At 35.1% G+C, this 23,160-nt stretch overlaps 1 protein-coding gene across 3 annotated transcripts in view; it reads left to right on the forward strand.

The window, feature by feature from the left end:
* HECTD1 (HECT domain containing E3 ubiquitin protein ligase 1) overlaps positions 1-23,160 on the forward strand; it is an 81,255-nt gene that overhangs the window by 11,739 nt on the left and 46,356 nt on the right. For 2 of the 3 annotated variants that reach the window (XM_008567148.1, XM_008567149.1), the window contains exons 1-6: positions 10,594-10,666; positions 10,751-10,849; positions 12,215-12,329; positions 12,908-13,082; positions 22,135-22,273; positions 22,453-22,623. In XM_008567148.1, coding sequence (XP_008565370.1) covers positions 10,607-10,666; positions 10,751-10,849; positions 12,215-12,329; positions 12,908-13,082; positions 22,135-22,273; positions 22,453-22,623 — 759 coding nt within the window. In that variant the 5' untranslated portion in view covers positions 10,594-10,606. Of the gene's footprint in view, positions 1-5,758; positions 5,994-8,292; positions 8,521-9,060; positions 9,343-9,438; positions 9,710-10,589; positions 10,667-10,750; positions 10,850-12,214; positions 12,330-12,907; positions 13,083-22,134; positions 22,274-22,452; positions 22,624-23,160 lie in introns of those variants that run through there. The other variant, XM_008567150.1, reaches the window with a different exon arrangement.

A 23,160-nucleotide genomic window follows, 5' to 3' on the forward strand; every position in this document is an offset into this window, starting at 1 on the left:
CTCGGGCGGGAGCGCTGCCACGCTTCCCAAGCGGCGCACTTATCCAGTGCGCCACCGGGCCGGCCCATTGGCATACAGATTTTTATGTTAACCTGAGTTTTCATTTATTCTGAAATTATTAGATATAAATTTGAAAAGATGTACAATTAGGAAAACTGATTTCACTAATTCATATTGAAATGCAAAGGACTTAGACTAGCCAAGACAACTTTGATAAAGAACAAAGTTGGAGAACTAATGCTGCTATATTTCAGTAATTCTTATACAGTTACGGTAATAGACAGTGTGATATTGGTGTAAAGATAGACAAATAGATCAGTGGAAGAAAATAGGAAGTTTAGAAATAGACTCACATATATGGACAAACTTATTTTGATAAAGGTACAATGGCAGTTCAGTGGAAAAAGGATAGTTTTTTTCAGGGTGCTAGAACAATTGGATATTCATATGCAAAAAAAATTGAACTTTAATCTATACCTCAAACCACATGCGAAAACAGACTCAAAATAATCATAGACCTAAATGTAAAACCTGAAACTACAAGAAGAAAACATAGGAGGAAACCTTTCTGACCTTGGGTTAGGCAAATATTTCTTTAGGTAAACACCAAAAGCACAATCCATAAGTGAATAAATTTATATGTTTGAAGCCTTTTACTACTAATTCAGTTTTTTTAATAGATGTAGGACTATTTAGGTTATCTAATTATTCTTGAATGAGTTTCGGTAGAATGTCCTTTAAAGAATTAGTCTATTTAGGGCTGGCTGGTTAGCTCAGTTGGTTAGAGTGTGGTATTGTAACACCAATATGAAGGGTTTGGATCCCCATACTGGCCAGCCACCAAAATAAAATTAGTCTACTTAATGTACATTAATATTTATGGGCCTACAGTTGTTTGTGACGTTTCCTTTTGTCCTTTTGATTTTGGTTTCATTCATTTTCTGTATTGTTTTTCTGTTTTAAGTAAAAATTAGTCTACTTAATGTACATTAATATTTATGGGCCTACAGTTGTTTGTGACATTTCCTTTTGTCCTTTTGATTTTGGTTTCATTCATTTTCTGTATTGTTTTTCTGTTTTAAGTTTTATTGATTTTTGCTATTTATTATTTCTTTCTGTTTTGGTTTTGGGTTTAATTGGCTTTTCTTATTTCTAGTTTCTGAGGTGGAAGCTGAGGTTGCTGATTTGAGATCTTAAGCATTTGATGCCATAAATTTCTCTTTACATAGTACTTTAGTTGTATTCTACAAATTTTGATGTTGTATATTCATTTTCATTAATTTTATTTGTATTATTGAGATTTTGTAATTGGCTTTTTAGTTCCAAACAAATACTATTAACCTACATTTAAGTTGAGGACTATTGTTAGGGATCCTATAATAGAGTTAAAAAAATTTTTTTTAAAGAAAAGTTTTTTAAGAATTGTGTGTAATGTGATGATTATATCTCCTATTTTCACTTGAATAGTGTGTCTTTTGTTGTTGTTGGTGGTGGTGGCTGGCTGGTATGGGGATCTAAACTCTTCGACATTGGTGTTATAACACCACTCTCCAACTGAGTGAGCTAATCGGCCAGCCCTGAAAAGTATGTCTTTATAATCACTTAAAATTTTTATCATTTCAAGAGTTCTAGTGAGTTAACTAGTGATGATACCAAATTTTTGGAGTGTTTCTTGAATTGCAAAACAGTCCACTGACTTAAGAAGAATTTCTCTTCTATGGAGACTGAATTATCTGTTATTCAAGTTACATTGTTTACCTTAGATAATTTTGACCTATCTTGAGTTCCATATGCTATAATTTCATATAGTGAAAATTTATTTGCTATGCTAGTTCATCATAATAAAAATTAATAGGTATACCAAGGGGAAATAATATATATTCAAGCCATTAAGATAAAAAGGAAATTTATGTTCTTTGTTTTAAAAACCTGATTTATTAAGCAACTTAATTTATAACATTAAACTTTTGAGCATATTGACTCCATTATGTAAATATTGTTAACTTGAGAGGTATCTAAATACATTAACTTTGAGTTAACTTTCAAAGATTTTTTATGTAAATCCTTTTGCTAATACATATCATGTAAAATACAGGATAGTTATATACATGCTATATTACATTTTAAATAAAATATAAATTATATGCAGGCTAAGTATTCCTAATCTGGAAATTCGAAATCCAGAATGCTCCAAAATCTGAAACTTTTCGAGTGCCAACATGACACTACAAGTGGAAAATTCCGCATCTGATTTTGTGATGGGTTGTAGTCAAAACTTAGTTTCATGGGGCCGGCCCGGTGGCGCACTGCTACAGTGCGCCGCTTGAGAAGCGCGGTGGCGCTCCTGCCGAGGGTTCGGATCCCACATACAGACCGGCCGCTCACTGGCTGAGCGAGGGGTGGGAGCAACCCCGAGGGTTGCGATCCCGTGGCCGGTCCCGGTCCGGTACGGGCGCGACACTGAGGGTTGCGATCCGTTGCCGGTCACGAAAAAAGACAAAAAGGAAAAAAAAAAAACTTAGTTTCATGTACAAAATTATGTAAAATAATGTTATAAAATTACCTTTAGGCTATGTGTGTAAGGTGTATATGAAGCATAAATAAATTTCGTGTTTATACTTGGGTCCCATCCCCAAGATATCTCTAGGCTATGTGTGTAGGGTGTATATGAAGCATAAATAAATTTCGTGTTTATACTTGGGTCCCATCCCCAAGATATCTCATTATGTATATGCACATATTCCAAGCATTTTGGATAAGGGATACTCAACCTATAAATGAAATATTAAACCTATAGTGGTTGCTAGAAGATTGATGAGTTTTACATAGAATTTCTTGCTTTGTTTTTAGGGATCTGACTTGGTCTTTAACCTTTTTTATATAAAAAGTAAATTTTAGGTATTTTTTCTATTAATGAAATGATTTTCAAGAATTCAACCATGAAGCCATGAACTATTTGCCTTAAATTGATTGCTCTATTAAAGTGACATTCACACAAATGAAATGGGTCTAATCTATCTCCCCACTTCCAATTTTCTTTTGGATTAGCAATTAATGTATTTATAATAATGACTAATAGTAATGTGAATTTTTATTGGCAAAAATCACAGAAAGAAAATCGTTATCATATCACTAGTTTAATAGGAATGTAGAAGACTTACTTTAGTTCTCTTTAAAACCTAAATGCAAAATTAGTGATTTTACATATATATAGTTGACCGTTGAACAACACTGGTTTGAACTACACCAATCCAGTTTTATGCAGATTTATTTCAGTAAATATACATACAGTATTGTAAGTGTATTTTCTCTTTCTTATGATTTTCTTAATAACAATTCCTTTTCTCTAGCTACTTTATTGCAAGAACACAGTATATAATACATATAACACACAAAATTGGTGTTAATCAACTATTTGTATTATTAGTAATGCTTCTGGTCAAGAGTAGGCTATGAGTAGTTAAGTTTTTGGAGATTCAAAGTTGTACTAGGATTTTCAACTGCACAGGGGGTTGGTGTTCCTAAACACTGCATTGTTTGAGGGTCAACTGTATATATGAATACGCCTTCAGTACCTTCTCCATGTTGAAAAAGTAACTCAAGAGCTAGAAAAACCATTTTTTTCCTGTTAATAGCCAAAAGCATAAGAGATGTTTTGTACTTTACCCTTAAAAAGTTCATGAAGCAGGTTTTTATTATACCTGGCATAAAATAAGCTCCTATGTATGCTGACCATCTTTATATTTCTCTTAGGAATAAAATTGATCACAATTAAAATTTGAGACCCTATGAAGTTAGAACTTTCTGGGGTTTTGTTTGTTTGTTTTAAACTGGCTTTTTAAACCATACTTGTTCAAGAGATTCTTCATATTTTGGGGACACAGCCAGGACCATCATTATTCCTCAAGTTAGCAAATACTACATTTGCCCCATGAAATGTAGAAAGTTTATAATAAACGTTTCTTGTAAATTTTCTTTTATTTTGGTTTTGTCTTAAATTTTATTTTTCGATGTGCAGTTTTTGTACTGGATAAAATAGATGAATAATTTTCTTTTTAACATAAATCTTATGGTAATCTCTTCTTGTCATTTGATGCATGGACTGTCAACTTTGACATTTATACTTTATTCAAAAGCTACTGTTTTCTGGGGCCGGCCCATGGCTCACTCGGGGTAGTGTGGTGCTGATAATACCAAGGCCACGGGTTTGGATCCCATATAGGGATGGCCGGTTTGCTCACTGGGTGAGCGTGGTGCTGACAACACCAAGTCAAGAGTTAAGATCCCCTTACCAGTCATCTTTAAAAAAAAGCTACTGTTTCTAAAGAAAAAAAAAAAAAAACTTTTTTAGACTATTGTTCCTTTGTAGTATTAATACTTACACAGTCTCTTCTCATCTGTTCCATTTACCACATATGCAAATGTAGAGAATAACAATAATGCTTAAAATTCTGATATGCTAGGCCATCTTCTGATTTTATCTCAGGACTAGGGGACTAGCTCCTGTAACCTAGCCTCAAAGCATTTCATTCCTGACTTAGGAAAATTACAAGTGACTACGTGTCATAGGTTGCCAGTGCTGTTGACTAATGAAAAACCACCTGTTTAATTAATGATTGTTTGGTCATTGAATGAAAGAGGTCTTCTAAAATCTTTTTTAATACAATTTTTGCTGCTGGACCCCTTAAGTCAAGAGATAGTTTGACTTTCGTTCAGATATTTTTTTAAGGCTACCAAAGGTACGGGAAGCACTCACTTGAATCCACTAAAAATTGGAGGAAAATAATTCCACTAAAATGTTGAGAATATTACCTTTTCTGTTATCCGTAGCTTATAGTTTAGTCTTTGTAGAGAAGTTAGAATAATGTATTTGATGTCACATAACTGAGATTTCTACTTAGTGTAAATTATGATCTTCATATTTTAAGTATTAATAAAATATAGGGAGTATTATTGATATCTCACAAATTCTGTTTTTGATGAAACTATCTTATGCAGGTTTATGTAACAGGCATCAGACTATTCAAGGGGATGAAGAGGAGCTAAAGTTAGTTAGTTCAACATGGTGCCACATACTGAGCTAAGTGTTTAATGTATATGGTTTCATAACAATCTGCGTGTGTTCTTCATAACAATCATATTAGTAGGTATTGTTTAGGTATTATCTTTGCTTTTACAGATGAGGAAGCAAGCCTCAGAAAAGTCACACAGCCACTATTCTGTTTTACCCTGGTCTTTTAGACCTTAAATCACTGCTTGTAAAACATGGATTGAACAATGTCCCTGGCCTTCAGGGATTATTATGTAAATAAGGAAGTAAAATAATACTTTAAACAGTGTGTGCTGGTTTTATGAGGTTTTAGGAACATGAAAGTACTGCTTAACTATTTGGGGAGCTTAGGGAAGATTTTACAGAGCAGTTGGTGTTTGAGCTGTATAGTGAATAAGAATTTTTTAATTTTTATTTTTTGGCAGCTGGCTGGTATGGGGGTCCAAACCCTTGATCTTGGTGTTATAATACCATGTTCTAACCAACTGAGCTAACCAGCCAGCCCTACTTTGTGTGTGTGTGTGTGTGTGTGTGTGTGTGTGTTATTCTTTTTGGAATCTGGCAGGTACAGGGATTGCACCCTGGACCTTAATGTTGTCAGCACAACACTCTAACCAGGCTGAGCTAACTGGCCAGCCCCTATTTTGTTAGTATTTTGGTGTTAAGGATTTAGTAATCCTAGGTGTAATATGATTTCTTTCACTACAGATGTCCTCCTCGCACTTTCTTACCAGCCCTCTGCAAAATTTTTCTTGATGAAAGTGCTCCAGACAATGTCTTAGAAGTGACAGCTCGTGCTATTACATACTACCTGGATGTATCTGCAGAATGTACCCGAAGGATTGTTGGAGTAGATGGAGCTATAAAAGCACTTTGTAATCGTTTGGTTGTAGTTGAACTTAACAACAGGACTAGCAGAGACTTAGCTGAGCAATGTGTAAAGGTAAGTAGTATTTATTGGCCCACTTGAATATCACTTAGAGAATAAAAACTATATTTTTCTAAAAAAAATAAAATTAAAAAAATTTTTTGAGTTAACTGTAAATCTTTACAAGATTTTGTCTCATAGATGTATAATTTTAACATTATTCAGGAAGGGTTGTGATTATTTTATGTATGTTATTTAATTTTTATATCATCATTCTTACTTTATTGAGAGTGGTTGAGAACAGTGGAAATCATAGACCTTGTGGGATCAAAGGAGGTCCCATAGGACTTGGGAAAAGAAATCTTCTCTTTGAAGGGAAATTGTAGGTCACTGATAAGTTCTTCTGTACTGCTTCAGTTTTCTTCGGTTCCTGGTAGCCACTAACACTTTGAGATAGGTTATCCTTTTTCTTACCCAAAATGATTTTGTATGAAAATAATAACAATCACCAACACAACTAACACTGACCATCAGTGGCAGGCATTATTCTAAGCACTTTAAGTGTATTAACTTTTTTAATCTTCATGACAACTCTGTATGAGGTAGGTGCCATTAATACCATCATTTCTATTTTACAGATGAAAAATAGTCAGTTATACCAAGGTTAAGTAACTTTTTTGGGTGTTATACAAGTAGTGAGTGGCAGAGCCAAGATTTGAAAGTTAGGCATTTGAAGATTAGGAAGTCTGATTCCAGGGCCCATGGATTTAACTTTTTTACTATACTCCCTTTAGAGTAAGCTGTTTTATTTTATTCCTTGTGGGACTAATTATTAACTTTATGCAAACCTAAAATCACCAGTACTGGGTCAGTGATTTATTGCAACTGCTTAGTGAACACACTTAGATTTTCCATGTTTCTCTTTTTTATGGTTCCTGCTTTACTCTTTTGATTCTTGCTGCTCTGTCATCAGTTCTCAAAATATTTTGTCTCAGGATCTCTTCACAAGTCTTAAATAATTGAGCAACCTTCCAGAGCCTTGGTTTATGTAGGTTATATTTATTTATGTTTACTATATTAGAATTTAAAATTGAGAAATTTAAAATATTAATTTATCGTAAACTCATTACATGTTAACTTACATAACGTTTTTAGTGAAAAATAACTATTTCCAAAGCAAAGAGAAAATTAGTACGAAGACTGGCATTCTTCTGCATTTTGCAAGTCGCTTTAAAAACCTCTGGCTTAAAAACCTGTATTCTCATATCTGCTTCTTCATTAGTCTGGTGCAATATCACACTTCATGTAGCTTCTGGAAAACTCTACCGTACACTCATGAGAGAATGAGAGTGGAAACAAATAGTGTTATAGTATTATTATCAAACCAATTTAACTTCAAGTCTCCTTGACAATGTCTTAGGGACCTGGGGTGCCTGGCCTACACTTTGAGAACTTTCTGCCTCTGTGCCTGTAGATTTATTTCTGTTATACCTGTAGCCTCAGAGGTAAAGGTATCTGTTATCCTGTTTAAGGCTTTTTTTCTCCTCTTATTCCTTTCTTCCACTCCACACATGTAGTTCATGATCAAGTCTTTTTCTATTTATTTCCTTCTGTTTGTCCCTGCTGTTATTTTCTTAGTCAAGCCCTCATCCTCTCTTAAATATTAATGCTTGAATTTTTGCATTTGCCTGCAAACTCTCCCTGTACCCATTCACCACACTCTTAGTAACTGGAAATCTGATTATTTTATTTCCCTGCTTAAAACATTTTTCTTGCTAAATTTCTGGTATATGTGTAAGATTGATGGACCTTGTTAATATTAACTCTTTAGTTGTACCTGAACATCTTAAACATCAACATGATTTAGAAAATAAAAGTTGATTTTTAATGTTTTGATATTTATAGTTAAGTATGAGGATGATGAATAGCAGTCATAGCTAGCGTTTATCTGACTTTTTTTTTAATGTCTAGGAGCTTACAGGCTTTTCTAAATTACTTGTCGTTTCTTAGCTTGTCATGCATGTTTTACCATCTATACCTGAACTGTCCAATATTAGCCATATATGACTAATCAGCACTTCAAATGTGGTTACTTAAATTGAGATGTGTTGTAAGTATAGAATGTACATGCAGTTTTGAAGACAATACTAAAAGAATGTAAAATATATCAGTAACTTTTTATACTGATTACATGTTCAGGTGATGATGCCTTGGATATATTGGGTTATGTAAAATCTATTATTAAAATTAACTTTATTTCACCTTACCTTTTTAAATGTGGCTACTAATAAATGTGGAGCATTATGTTTTCTGTGATTCTGGAAAATTAAAATTAGACTTACATTCTTTTGTTAATTTTGTTTTACTGTTGTAGGTGTTAGAACTGATATGCACTCGTGAGTCAGGAGCAGTCTTTGAGGCTGGCGGTTTGAATTGTGTGCTTACCTTCATTCGTGACAGCGGACACCTTGTTCATAAAGATACCTTGCATTCTGCCATGGCTGTAGTATCAAGACTCTGTGGCAAAATGGAGCCTCAAGATTCTTCTTTAGAAATTTGTGTAGAGTCTCTATCTAGTTTATTAAAACATGAAGATCATCAGGTAAATAAACTGCTGTTGTATACTTTTTTTTCAAGAAGTGATTTTTATAGTGTTCCCAATTTATAACTATGCTACACTTTAATTTGAACTTTTTACTTGATGATGTAGAGGAAATTCCATTTTTCATTTGATATCTCTATATGGTATATTAATCTTTTCAGTTTATATCAGGAGATTATCTTGGCAAAGTTGTACATAATAGTAGTTAGTATTTTTGAGCTTTTACTGTCCATCTAGATTCTTTATATGTATTATCTCACTTAAGCTGGCACAATGGGATATATTTACCATTATTCTCATTTTACAGATGAGGGAGCTGAGGCCTTAAGCAATTAAGTAACTAGCTGAGGCCTCAAGCAATTAAGTAACTTCCTTATGTCATATGGTTAGCAGAATGTGGAGCCATCATTCAGACATAGACAGATTATATGCTTTATCACTTTGCTTTAGATGCCTTCCTTATAGTGTTAGTATTGAAATAATCAGTACTATCCCTTTTTAGGTTAATTTAATCCATGTGCCTATTGTTTACACCATTAGGTTTCAGATGGAGCTCTGCGATGTTTTGCATCACTTGCTGACCGATTTACCCGTCGTGGTGTTGACCCAGCTCCATTAGCCAAGCATGGATTAACTGAGGAGTTGTTATCTCGAATGGCTGCTGCTGGTGGTACTGTATCAGGACCATCCTCAGCATGCAAACCAGGTCGCAGCACCACAGGAGCCCCTTCCGCAACTGCAGATTCCAAATTGAGTAACCAGGTGTCAACAATTGTAAGTCTACTCTCGACACTTTGCAGAGGCTCTCCAGTAGTAACACACGTAAGAATATTTTTGAATCTCTGCTTTTTAATCTTTCAGAAAAAATGTTTTTGTAGAATGCAGATGTATTAAACTTTCCCCCCATTTTCTTTCTAGGATCTCCTACGGTCAGAGCTTCCAGATTCAATTGAAAGTGCACTGCAGGGTGATGAAAGATGTGTGCTTGATACCATGCGTTTGGTTGACCTTCTCTTGGTGCTATTATTTGAAGGACGAAAGGCTTTGCCAAAGTCTAGTGCTGGATCTACAGGCAGAATCCCAGGACTCCGGAGATTGGATAGTTCTGGGGAGCGCTCACATCGGCAGCTTATAGACTGTATTCGAAGTAAAGATACTGATGCACTCATAGATGCAATTGACACAGGAGGTCAGAAAATATTTTTTAAAATATTAAGAGAAAACTGGAATAAGGAATCATATAGGCAATTTCCAGTTTCTAGTTTTTAGACAATAATCTTGGCAATTGTGCCAGATAACTGAGTGGCCAACCCCTTCAGTATTCTCTTTTTTCACTATGTATACTTGCATAATTATCAGCCTGGTGCATGGTAAGACCTGAATAAATGCTAAAACCTGAATGAGTGAAACTTCTCTAGTTTGAAATTGACCTGTTTTATCACCTGAAGGAAATGCTGTCAATTCTAGGGTGAATCACAGATTGAATTTAGGCTGTTGTTTCCTCAAGATTGATGGAAACTGACATGAGTAAATTATAGTAATATATAGTAAATTTTGTAGACTGCTACATGAGGTGATGAGCAAATACAAATTAGTGAAAGATACTTCTGGGTCATCAGCATTGTTCATGTTCTTTGAATTACAGATGTGGAAATTCATTTCCACAGTTATGTTATGAAGCAACTAGTACCCTGTTGTGTTATATATGCAGGGTCGAAAAGTTTGTGGAAAGATCCGTATTTCTTTTAATTCTGTTTTTCCAAGAATTTTTTGAAGTACCTTTGTATTTAGTTTTTTTCTTTCCTTATTTCATGTTTATTTTTAAGGGTTAAAGCCTTGTGAATCCTCAATGGTTTAAAAATTTTAGAATACCTCTTTTAGTCGACCTTAGATTTGCTGATTATTCGTTGCTTTATAGTTGACCTAACTATTGAAAACAATCTCTTGGCTTTGTACTTAGTGGCTTATTAATAACCATCTTTAAATGGTTCAAACTTTAGAAAAGTTTAGTATTACTTTATTAGCTTTAAAAATAAGTTTTTTGTTTTTTTTTTCCTTCAAACTTTCAGCCTTTGAGGTAAATTTTATGGATGATGTAGGCCAGACTCTGTTAAACTGGGCCTCTGCTTTTGGAACTCAGGAAATGGTAAGCTAATAAATAATACTAGTATTTTAAATCAAAGATAGAACTATTAATAAAGCAACATCATAATTCTTTATCATTTTACAGGTAGAATTTCTTTGTGAGAGAGGTGCTGATGTTAATAGAGGTCAAAGGTCATCATCATTACATTATGCTGCATGTTTTGGAAGACCTCAAGTAGCAAAGGTAAAATCCAGGTTTTTATTTTTTTATTTTATTTTCATTTTTTGGCAGCCAGTATGGGGATCCAAATCCTTGACCTTGATGTTAAAATCCAGGTTTTAAAATTATTAATTTTTAACATTTACATTAATAATATCTATTGGCGATCTCTCCATATTAGTGTACAGAAAGAACTTTTTTATATCTGTATATTTACCCTGTGTGGATGTACTACAAGTTTATTCAGCCAGTCACCTATTGCCAAACACATGGTTGGTTCTAGTTTCTTTGGCTCTTAGACAAGCAAAGGACTTTGGAGAGTTAGAGAACTTGAGGTCCACAGAGGTCAAATGAAAAGGTCAAATCAGATGTTTGATCTAGATCTCTAGAATCTTCCTATTGTTAAGAAATTTGGCATAGTGCAAGGTGAATCCACTCTGAAGGCAGGCACACCTAGATTCACGCTCAAAACAGACCATGTGATCTTGGGCAAGTTTCTAAGTTTGATTTACAGTTTTATCTGTAAAATGGGTATATATTTCTAGCAAGAATATTGTGAGAATAAGAAAACATACATGTAAAGCACTTACAGTAGTTAGCACATCTTAGGTGCTCAAATGGTAGCTGCCGTTATTGTTACCTTTATAGTAAAACTTTTGGCAACCGTTCAGTAGATTTCTAACCTGGGAAAGAGGATTTTTCAAGCTGAAATTCTGTCGGTTTTAACTGGTTAGTTTTGAGAGAGAATGTTGCTTCTAAGGGTGATTAAGTAATATTGAATAAGCAAAGCAGATTTTAGAGTTTCTATTTCAGGTATTTTAAAAGTCAGCCAGTTAATAAAAAAATTTTTTATTGAGGCATTTTCATTAAAGTAAGTAGTCTAAACATGAGATTATGAAAGGTTTAGAGTGATGTCAGTGAAAATAGAGATGAAGGACAAATATTGATGACTTTTAGTCAAAGAATTAACTTAATAATTGGCTGTATATAGGAAATGGTGAAGTTGATTGCCAGATCACAAAGTAACTAGTACCTCTGTTAAAGTAAAGAAATTGGGAGGTTAAAGTAAAGAAATTGGGGGGCCAGCCCGGTGGCGCACTGGATAGTGCGCCGCTTGGGAAGCGCGGCGGCGCTCCAGCAGTTTGATGTAGAAAGTGCTAGGTTCAGAAGGGAACATACTTAATTTGAGGTGATAATAAATAACCAAGTGAAATTAATCTATAATTTTTTCAGTATATGAATAAGCTGCTTTTTAAGGTAAGTACAAAGGCAGAGATTTGGTTTGGTACCTGCTTAATTAATTAATTCTGGAGAATCTTTATAATGCAGAGTTGGATGTCCAAGAAATAACGTAGTGTTATATTCAAATTAAATGCTTTTCTTCTCTAGACTCTGTTACGGCATGGGGCAAACCCAGATCTGAGGGATGAAGATGGGAAAACTCCATTAGATAAAGCTCGAGAAAGGGGCCATAGTGAAGTAGTAGCTATTCTTCAGTCTCCAGGTAAGTGGTAAATTCTTTCCTTTTAAACCATCTGCTATTACTTTTCAGCTTTATTTCCATAGAATAGCTTTTTGTAGACACATTAGCTTTATATAAGTTATCTGTTCCTATGAAGTCAGTTACATGTGTATGTCCTTACATTTGATAAACCTTTAACAGCTTACTATTCTATGTTCTTTGAGTCTATGACTGCATGATTCCAGAATGATCAAAATCTAAAAAGTTAAAGGGATGTGGGAATGTCAGATAAAGAATTATTGGGTATTGTGTAGATGAAGTAGCTTGACCAGCTTTTTAAGTTTTCACAGAGTTGATGAATACAGAGCTTCTCTGAAATAATTTTTGGAATCAAATGTAGTATTCAAAATTATCTTCTTAATTTGTTATTCAGCTACTTGAAGGTACTAATGTTCTTTAGTATTCTTAGAAACACCATCAGTAGGTACATTGTTCTAATTTCAGCTTATTCATTGTTAATTGGAGATAATTATAGTTTGAAGTTGGGTAAATCTTAAGGCTTTTTCCTTGAAAGAAAAAATTTCCAAAAAAGTATTTCTTTGAACAATACTTGTCTGCAGGTGATTGGATGTGTCCAGTTAATAAAGGAGATGATAAGAAAAAGAAAGATACAAACAAAGATGAAGAAGAATGTAATGAGCCCAAGGGAGATCCAGAAATGGCACCCATATACTTGAAAAGGTTATTGCCAGTGTTTGCGCAAACATTTCAGCAAACTATGCTGCCTTCAATAAGGTAGTTATTCATACTATTTATGCTTTTAGTTAAATTATAACAATTGTATAGTTGTATTTATCTCCCTTTTCTAGACAGGTTTGAGGATTTTTTTAAACATTAAAAAGATTCGGTAAGAGGCCGGCCCGTGGCTCACTCGGGAGAGTGCGGTGCTGATAACACCAAGGCCATGGGTTCGGGTCCCTACATAGGGATGGCCGGTTGGCTCACTTGGGAGAGTGTGGTGCTGACATCACCAAATCAAGGGTTAAGATCCCCTTAAAAAAAAAAAGTTAAAAGCCATGGGTTCGGATCCTATATAGGGATGGCCGGTTTGCTCACTAGCTGAGCGTGGTGCTGACAACACCAAGCCAAGGGTTGAGATCCCCTTACCGGTCATCTTTTAAAAAAAAAAAAAAAAAGATTCGGTAAGAATAAAAATTAGATTGGAAGTGGGAACGTCATATCTTTCATGATCTGATTTAAGAGAAGGAGTTTAGAAAATCAATAGGATTGGTGTGTTAGTCCATTTTTGTGTTGCTATAGCAGAATACCTGCGACTGGATAATTTATAAAGAAAAGAGGTTTATTTGGCTCATAGTTCTGGGACAACTGCATCTGGCATGGGCCTCAGGTTGCTTCTACTCATGGCAGAAAGCTGCAGGCAGCCGGCAGATACAAGGGGGTGGTGGATGCAGGGTCTTTTAAACCAGCTCTCACGGGAATTAATAGAGTGAGAACTCACTCACTACCCCCACCACTGAGGGAGAACATTAATCCATTCATGAGAGATCCACCCCCATGACTCAAACAGCTCCCAGCACTGCCACAGTGGGGATCAGATTTCCACATGAGTTTTGGGGGGACAGCATGTTTGAACTTTTTCAGTTGGATTCTTAACACTTTTTAAAATAGCTCTCTGAATATTAACTCTAGAGAAATTTTGATAAATATAGCAAACACTTTAATGAGCTTTATGGAGGCCTGCTGGTAGGGTTGGTGTGAGATGGCCACTGGAGGAATTACACAGACAAGTGAGAGTTTACTTGCTTATTATACCTTTGCAGGCTAATAAGGACGTATGTGAATAACAATACAAGGTAAATGATAGATTAGACATATAATCAGAGTTCTCTAGGCATATATGAGGGTACTTCAAAAAGTTTGTGAAAAAATAGAATTAAAAAATAATATGAATCTTTCCATGAACTTTTTGAAGTACCCTCATAGATTATGTAACAACTAATTGGGCTGGGCAAATTGGAGAAGATTTTCAAAGGTGAAAGTTAAATTGTGGTTTAAAGGATACTTAAAAGTTTTCTAGGCAGCATAGGTTTGGAAGCAAGGGTGGGGAACCATAGTGCAAATGCACAGAGGTATGAGTCCATCCATCAGCAATTCCTGATGGCTTTCCCTATATAGTGTATTTATAGCCTGACGTTGCTGTCCATCTTTTGCCAGTGCTCTGGTCCAAGTTACCATAGACTGAAGTTTGACTATTGCAGTAGTCTCTTAACTAGTCTTTCTGCTTATTTTCTCTCTTGCCCTTCTACTATCTGTTTGTACATATTATATGAATATAATTATATTTTAAAACCAATTATATATTGCTTTCCAGTTAGAACCCTCCTTAGCTTCTAACTGGCCGTAACTAAAACTCCTTTACCCCCAGGCTTGTATCATCTTATATAATCCCCACTTAGCTCTCTAACCTTATTTAGCACTAACTCCTGGCCCATTACCCTTGCACTATGGTAGCCTTCTTTCTATTTTTGGAACACTCTAAATACATCTCTACCTTACGGCTTTTGTACTTGTTTTTCATATGCTTGAAACTTTCTGTCTCCAGGTTTCTGAATGCTTTCAGATCTCCATTCAATTGTTACATCTGCTAAAATTTGACTACCTAACTTGAATTTATCACTAGAACACCTTTTACATCAATTATGTTTTATTGTCCTTTTAGAGCTTACATTATCTGAAATTTTATTTTTTATTTTTTAAAAAAATTAAAATTTTTTATTGTCTATCTTCCCTTTAGAGTAAGTGCCATGAAAACTGGCCTTTGGTACTGCTATCTTCCTACAAAGGCGGGGAGGTATAGAATAAGGCCTGATGCTTAGGTACTCCACAGATATTTACTGAATGATTGGCTGTGTTTTGTTAGCAATTGCATTATTGATATTAATGGAGTGCAGGATATGTTTGTAAACTTAGTAAATAATGTTAAGAAGGTAGGCTGGAGCTTTTTATGACCAGTGAAGGCCTTTGTAGGCCATGTTGATGCATATGGACTTTACCCCATAGTTAAAGAAGGATTTTTAAACACCTGTGAGGAAATTTGTTTGACACAGTCAGATTTCTGATTTATAAAGATCATTTCAGCAGCCGGTAGGGAGGACTGAGGGAGAGTGAGAATGGGAGCAGATTACTTAAGGGTTCATTGCAATAGGAACTTCAGACAATAGCAGAGGCACTGGATTGCTGGGGATAAATTCAAGAGGTTGGGAAATGGGTTGTATAGGGACTGGTGATCACTTAGATGTGACGGTTGACTACCAGGTTTTTGGCTGAGTAATTGGGAATTTGGTTTCAGTCATTTTAAGTTTAGGAGGTTTGTAGAACGTGGAGTTTTGTGATATTCAGCTGCCTCAAATACCAGTATTATGAGTTGACATTAAAAATTTGAGCAGTCTACTTTAATAGGAGAGAAGTGGCAGCAAAATAATTCACTGTGAACATTTAAGAGCTTGGTTTTTAGTTTTTGGCCAAATAGCTACAGAGATGTAGGTGTTAGTGGAGCCACTTTTTTTTTTTTTTAAACAAAAACGAATCATCTTAAGAAATGAGCAAGTTCAGTTTTGAACAGTATAATTTGGTCTGAAAATTTGATTTTACTTTAGTTTTATTTTTATTAGCATATTCATTTTTACAAATCATACTTATTCTTTATGTCCCTTATCTAGTCTCTCTCCTTCTCCCTCCTCCTCCCTTTCCTCCTTCCCTCTTCCCCTGCCCCCTCCCCATTCTAATAACCATAGATTTGTTCTCTCCTTCTGATAAAGTTCCTCTATTGGTTTGTTGCCTAGATGATCTGTCCGGTACTGAGACAGGTGTGATCAAGTCCTCACCTATTATTGTAAATCACATGCTTCTTTTACTCTGGAGTGTGCTTTTGTGGAGAGAGAGAACGTCTTTTTTTTTTGGTCTCCGCTGGTACCTTTCCTTGTGTCAACGCAGTTGAGAGTCTGTCATGCCATCTGCATGGTAGCTGTGACTGCTGCTATAGAGAATAGCCACTTTGTGGCAGCCATGGCAATTGAGGTGGCTGTGGTGGGTTACCCACGTAAAAATGGTGTTTTCGGTGTGCTCTTTACCTGGTCGAGGCTGGATTCGGCTTCCTCCAGTTCCACACCTCTGGATCCTGGTGGGGCCCGTGGCAGTGGCAGCAGCTTGCCTAGTTGTGGCTGGGTTTGGCTTCTCCTGGCTCCGTGTCTCATTATAAGATGGTGTTGCAGAGCAGTTTGGTGGGGGGAAGGGAAGGGGGTGGGGGGAAATAGGGTGGGAAGAGGGAGAAGGAGGGGGAGCGTGATTCAGTCCCACGGCCTCCTCCTCATTCTGGCAGAGGAGACCAGAGGGCTTCCAGTGGCAGCTGGGTCATTGCTGGCTGGATGCAGATGTCAGGGGGATGTGGCTGAAGCCCTTGGCCCCCTCACTGCTCCAGGTTGGGAGCCCAGGGGGCTTCTGGTCCTTCTAGGTTTTATAGGTGTTCTTTGGTGGTGTTAGAACTTTCAGTTCTGTGTTGTATTATTTGCTGTTTCCATCACTTAAACTCTGCACTGAAACTAATTTGTTGTCCTTTGCTTACTTCTAAAATGGGGGATCTTCCTGTGGGGACCAGCACTTGAGCCCTGTAATTGAACTAAGCTAAATTGCTTCATTGCTGCTGGTTCCCTGGAGAAGGCTTTTTACGCAGCTTGGGTTTTGATTGTTGACCTTATATGTACTTCTGGGTCTCGTGAGGTCTGGTATACCTGGGATGTGTGGAAACTCTGGTCTGGTCCTGAGTCTTTTCAGCAAACTGCACCCCCTGCAGTTCTGTATTCCTGATCAGTCTCCCCTGAGTGATCCTGCACTGATTGGAGCGCAGATCAGCTGTCCATACTGTGCCCCAATGTTCCTCTGGTGGGCCCATCTCCCCAACTGCCCATACTCCAAAGTTTCCATGGGGTGGGCTGTATGCTGGTCCCTTGCAGTGACTCACCAGCCTCTTGAGTGGTTCCTTTTTTCTGTTGTCTGTGGCTCCTTGCTCCTATGTGGATCCATGGGAACACTTTTAGTGGTCTTGCTGGCCTGGGGGCCACCAAGGCCCTCTTCTCCCCTGGTGCCTCCAACCAACTTCATACAAAGGGCACAGCTGTGGCTTTTGCCTGCTCTTGCTCTGTGTGCTCACCAGGGCCAGCCTTTAAGTGGCTGGGGATCGAAATGGTGAGAGCGATCCTTTCTTTCTCTCATCATGGCTTCTCCTGCCTTCATGAACTCTGTAGGTCTCTCTTCCTCTTCCCTGAGCTCTAGCAGCCCGAGTTTGGCTGTCATTGCTTTTTAATAGTTGTAAATTGGTTTATTTGTGGGAAAGAGTGACTCTGGGGACCATTTATTCCATCATCTTGACCAGAATCCCCTGATCTGAAAATTTTAGAGGACTAGCCATCATGGCAATAAAAGAATCTTGATATATTTGGAGTAAAACTGCTTCATGATAAGAACGTCAGAAAATTATAAAGTATGCGACCATATAGCAGAGTTCCCTTATTGGATGGTTGTTTTCTGTCATCCTTTTAAATGTTTGAAGATTGTCTAAACAATTTAAGCTTTAGCATATTCGATGGTAAATTCTCCCAGGTAGTACTTAACGGACACATTTAATTACGGCTGGGAAGACAGCATGTATCTTAAAGAGCTCAGATTCTGGAATCAGCTCAAAGTGGGTCCAAATGCTAGCTAGCATTGCCATTTCCTAGACAAATGGCCATGGTAGAGTAATTAACCTCTTGAGCTCAATTGGTTCATCTCTGAGGTGAATATAATTATATGTAATTATAATTCAGGTGTGAGAATAAAAATTATGTGTGTTAAATGTTTAGCATAATCCCTAATAGAGGTATTTAAGGAGTGATAGTTTATTTCTTGGAATTATCTAGCAGTATTAAAAACAAGGGGGAGTGGGTTACCATTTCAGATTAAAATTTTGTCAGAAGAGTAAACGTAACTCTGATTCAGACGGTTAAAAGAGTGTCTATATATATTAGCTATCTGTATTGGCCTATGTACAGTGTCTGTTCAGGAAATAAAAGGCAGACAACAGATTGGTGAAAGCTTCAAAACAGGATAGCAGTATCAGTGGTGGAGTATTTTGTAAAAACCTGACGATTCTCTCTGTAAGATATTAGACTGAGGACTTCTCCACTTTGCTTTAGAAGAAAGGCTACATAGAATTTTGAAGTGGTTTGGTAAGTAAACATCTTAGGAGTTAGTGTTGATAACTAGACAAAGATTGAGTCCACTTTTCAGCCAGTGAAAGATCCTTGACAATCCATTTATTTTTTTAAAAATTAGATTTGAGAGAGGAAAGTAGACATGGATAATGGGGGGAAATTGTTCTTGGATGAGAATGTTAAATAACCTAAATATGTAAATTCTTCCAAAATTAATTTATAGGTTATGCAGTTCTAAAGAAAATAACTGCAGAATTTGTTTTAGAACTTGACAGATCCCAAAGTTCATCTGGAAGAATGAATAGGTGAGATTATGAAAGAAAGATCTGAAAAGCTAGTGTAAACCTTTAGTAATAAAATCTTTATGACAACTAGCAGATGTGTTAATCAGTGGAATAGAATAGCCCCCTAAATATAGCCAATTATATATAGAAATTGAATGTATTATAATAGAGTTTTCTCAGGTCATTTGGAGGAGGGAAGATTATTAAATTGTACTAGAATATTTGCTTTGTAGTTTGATTTTAAAGATCAGCTTAGTCCTTTACCTTATGTTCTAAACCTAAATAAATTCTAGAGGATTTAAAATAAATTTTAAAAAGTAAAACCTTAGAAAAACAAAAAGAAAATATACTTGAATGTTTATCATACGTTGGTAGGAAGAATGACTTTCAAAACTAGTTTGCATTGGTCAGAATTATTGTTTTAAATTTATTTATGTAAAAAACGTAAGACTACTACATCTCAGAAACACTGTTACCTTCAGCAACAAAAGTCCCAGGATACAAACTCTTAATTCAAATAAATATGCTAGCAGTTTGCATATTTGTTAGCAAATGTGACCAAGGGATACTATCTTCATTATACAAAACGATGTATAAATTGGTGGTTAAAAATTTCAGAGCTCATTTAAATAAATTAGCCAGTGACATTAAGGAACAGTGTTCAAGAAGAAACATAGCAAAAAACTAACATGGAGAGATGTATTCCCTTACTAGTAAAAAGCAAAACATTTAAAAATAAATTAAGTTTGGTATTGTTTTCACCTATTAGACATTTAAGAAACTTAAAACAAAGAGTAACAGTGTTGTAGATACCTGTATCTAGTGATAATTTAATCTGTTAACAGCCTTTTTTGAATCAGTTTGCCAGTATGGATGCAGTTCTCTTATACAGTCACTATGTATGAAAGTATTTAGGATCCAACAATCCCTCTGTTCTGAGGAATTATGAAAAAACTATTTACACAAGAATAGTTATTGTTATTTTTAATAGAAAACACTGTGAGCTATATGTTCACAATTTACTTTATATAATAGTGTTAAACAGGAAAATTTTATGTTATGAATATTATGTATAGTGCACTGATTAAGAGATGAGTTTGAGTTCAGGCTCCGTAATTTATTAGCTCTGTGGTCTTAGGAGACTGACTTAACCTTTTTTTTATCTCAGTTTCTTCACACGTAAAACTGAAATAATAAAACTCAGCTCATAGGGTTTATTGTGTAGATTAAATGAGTTGTAATGTTTTTAAAGTTTATAAAAGGGTTTCTGGCTCGTAATGGCTCAGTATGTGATAATGATAGATACACAGATAGGTAAGTAGATAGATAAACAGACACAAAACATGTAAATATTCTGATACTGTTGTTAATTGAAATAAATCATATTATAAAATTATTATACATAAACACTGATTTTACAACTGAATATAAATAGTCATTAACAGAAACTAGAAGAAACTAATCATATTAGGGCAATTTTCCCTCTGTCCACCATCATTTTCTATAATGTATTTCAATTTGAAATAAGATAAATTACTTAATTCAAGAAAATACAATGTTATGAATTCATGTAAAGTGGGTTATGAAATACATAATGTAGAGACCCCATGCTGTAGAAATACAGCTCTCTCAGGTGCCTCTCTAGGATGTCAACAGTGATTTTTGCCTTCGTCCTTCCATCCGGTCACCTCAGGGTAATGATTACTGCTTGGTGCCTGGAATATTGTTAGATGCTCAGAAGATATTTGTTAAATGAATTGATTATTGACTCATATAATGAGCCAGTCTCATCTGTTATAATTTAAATGTGTATTGATTGTGTGTATTTTATTTTATTTTTTTTAAATTTTATTTTATTTTATTTTGTTTTGTCAGTATACAATGTGGTTGATTATTGTGGCCCATTACCAAAACCTCCCTCCTCCGCCCTCTCCCCCCTCCCTCCCAACAACTTCACATCTGTTTGCTTGTTGTATCAACTTCAAGGAATTATGATTGTTGTGTTTTCTTCCTCCCCCCGCCCCCCAGGTTATTTGTGTGTTTATTTACTTATTTATTTTTAGCTCCCACAAATAAGTGAGAACATGTGATATTTCTCTTTCTGTGCCTGACTCGTTTCACTTAATATAATTTTCTCTAAGTCCATCCATGTTGTTGCAAATGGTGGTATTTCATTCTTTTTTATGGCAGAGTAGTATTCCATTGTGTAGATATACCACATTTTCCGTATCCACTCATCTGAAGATGGACATTTGGGCTGGTTCCAACTCTTAGCTATTATAACTGGTGCTGTAATGAACATTGGAAAACAGGTATACCTTCAACTTGATGATTTCCTTTCCTCTGGGTATATTCCCAGCAGTGGGATAGCTGGGTCATATGGTAGATCTATCTGCAATTGTTCGAGGAGCCTCCATATCATTTTCCATAGAGGCTGCACCATTTTGCAGTCCCACCAACAATGTATGAGAGTTCCTTTTTCTCCGCAACCTCGTCAGCATTTATCATTCCATAGTCTTTGGGACATTAGCCATCCTAACTGGGGTGAGATGGTATCTCAGTGTGGTTTTGATTTGCATTTCCCGAATGCTGAGTATATTTTATTTTAAAAGAACCAGTTACTTGTTATAAAATTGAGGTTAGTTTGTATGACTTTATTGAGTGTCTGCTATGTTCTAAGCAAATCAGTGGGAGCACAGAATGGAAAGGAGGCATGCCAACTTGTTAACATGGGAATATTTTGGAACATGGGATTATTAGGATCTCTTACTTTGTTTTATATGAGAATATAGTTATAGCAAACATGTATTTTAAGTTTGACAAAGGACAAAAATACTTTAATTCATATTTTGTTTTTAATACAAACTACCGGTGTTTTAAGTTGTCGAGCTTGTATTTTGGGTTATAGGAAATTTTAGTTTAGTCACAATTTGTAGCATTTATTTTCTCAGTAATTGCAGTAATTTTTTATGTGATTTTCTAAAATTGCTGTGCTGTGTTAACATTCATGTTGGTTATATGTAAAATAGAATAAATAGCACATTTAAGAAAATTGTAAATATAAAGTCAGTTTTGATGAGCTCAGTTTATTAGTAATAGAAAATAAATTGTCTCAAAAATGAACAGAAATATAGTGCTAGTATAGTCTTAATTTTTTATATTCTTCTATTAAGTGTACTTTTTTTAGCAGAGTGTATAAAACTTGATGTTGGGTTCTTTAGTTTTCACTAATACATAGTTATATTTTGGTTTATTTTAGCTTCTTCACAAAATTTTTATTTTTTACTTTTCAAGGAAAGCAAGTCTTGCTCTAATTCGAAAAATGATTCATTTTTGCTCAGAAGCACTGTTAAAAGAAGTTTGTGATTCTGATGTTGGTCACAATTTGCCTACAATACTAGTGGAAATCACTGCAACTGTCCTTGATCAAGAGGTCGGTTTCTCATCTTTTTTGAAACTCTTGTTTAGATAGTAAATAAAATAAAAGTTTTGTTTTAATTTCAGGGAATAATTTTGTCTGTGCAAATTACTCTAGGCAACTAAACTTGTTTTTATCGTTTTCCCTCAGTTTCTTTGCTATAGTGTATTCTTTTTTTTTCTTCTTTTTTTCAGGATGATGATGATGGTCACTTGCTGGCTTTGCAGATCATAAGAGATTTGGTAGATAAAGGTGGTGATATTTTTTTGGATCAGCTCGCCAGACTTGGTGTAATTAGCAAAGTGTCAACTTTGGCAGGTCCTTCCTCTGATGATGAGAATGAAGAGGAATCAAAACCAGAAAAAGTGAGTGGTCTTAATTGTAGTGGTATTAGGTTTCTATTAGGTAACTAGGTTTCTTTTGAGGAAATCTAGTTGCAATTTATGATGTTTTTTGACAAAATAATGGTGATATGAAATAGTACTATATATTTTTTTAATTGGATAATTTTCTTTTTTAAACATATAAAAAAGTTGCAAATATAGTTAAACAATATTAGAATACCTTCTATACAAATTCACTAAATATTAACATTTTGCCCCATTTGCTTTATCATTTTCACAGACATCGGTATGTGTGTATGTATTTAAAAAATATTATTTGAAGGTAAGCTAGATACAGAGTGCTCCTTTTTGCACCTTAAATACTTCACCAAAAAACCAACATGTTCTGTTACATAGTCTTAGTATAGTTGTGAAAATCAAAAATTATTATTTATATAAAACTTTAATATTTAATAAAAATTTAATATTTATATAAAACTAATATCTAATTCAGAGACCATATTCAAATCTTGCATCATCTTTTTTTTTTTATTAATTAATTATTTATTTATTTATTTA

This window comes from Galeopterus variegatus, unplaced genomic scaffold, assembly GCF_000696425.1.
Source record: "Galeopterus variegatus unplaced genomic scaffold, G_variegatus-3.0.2 Scaffold299, whole genome shotgun sequence".
Lineage (NCBI taxonomy): Eukaryota > Metazoa > Chordata > Mammalia > Dermoptera > Cynocephalidae > Galeopterus > Galeopterus variegatus.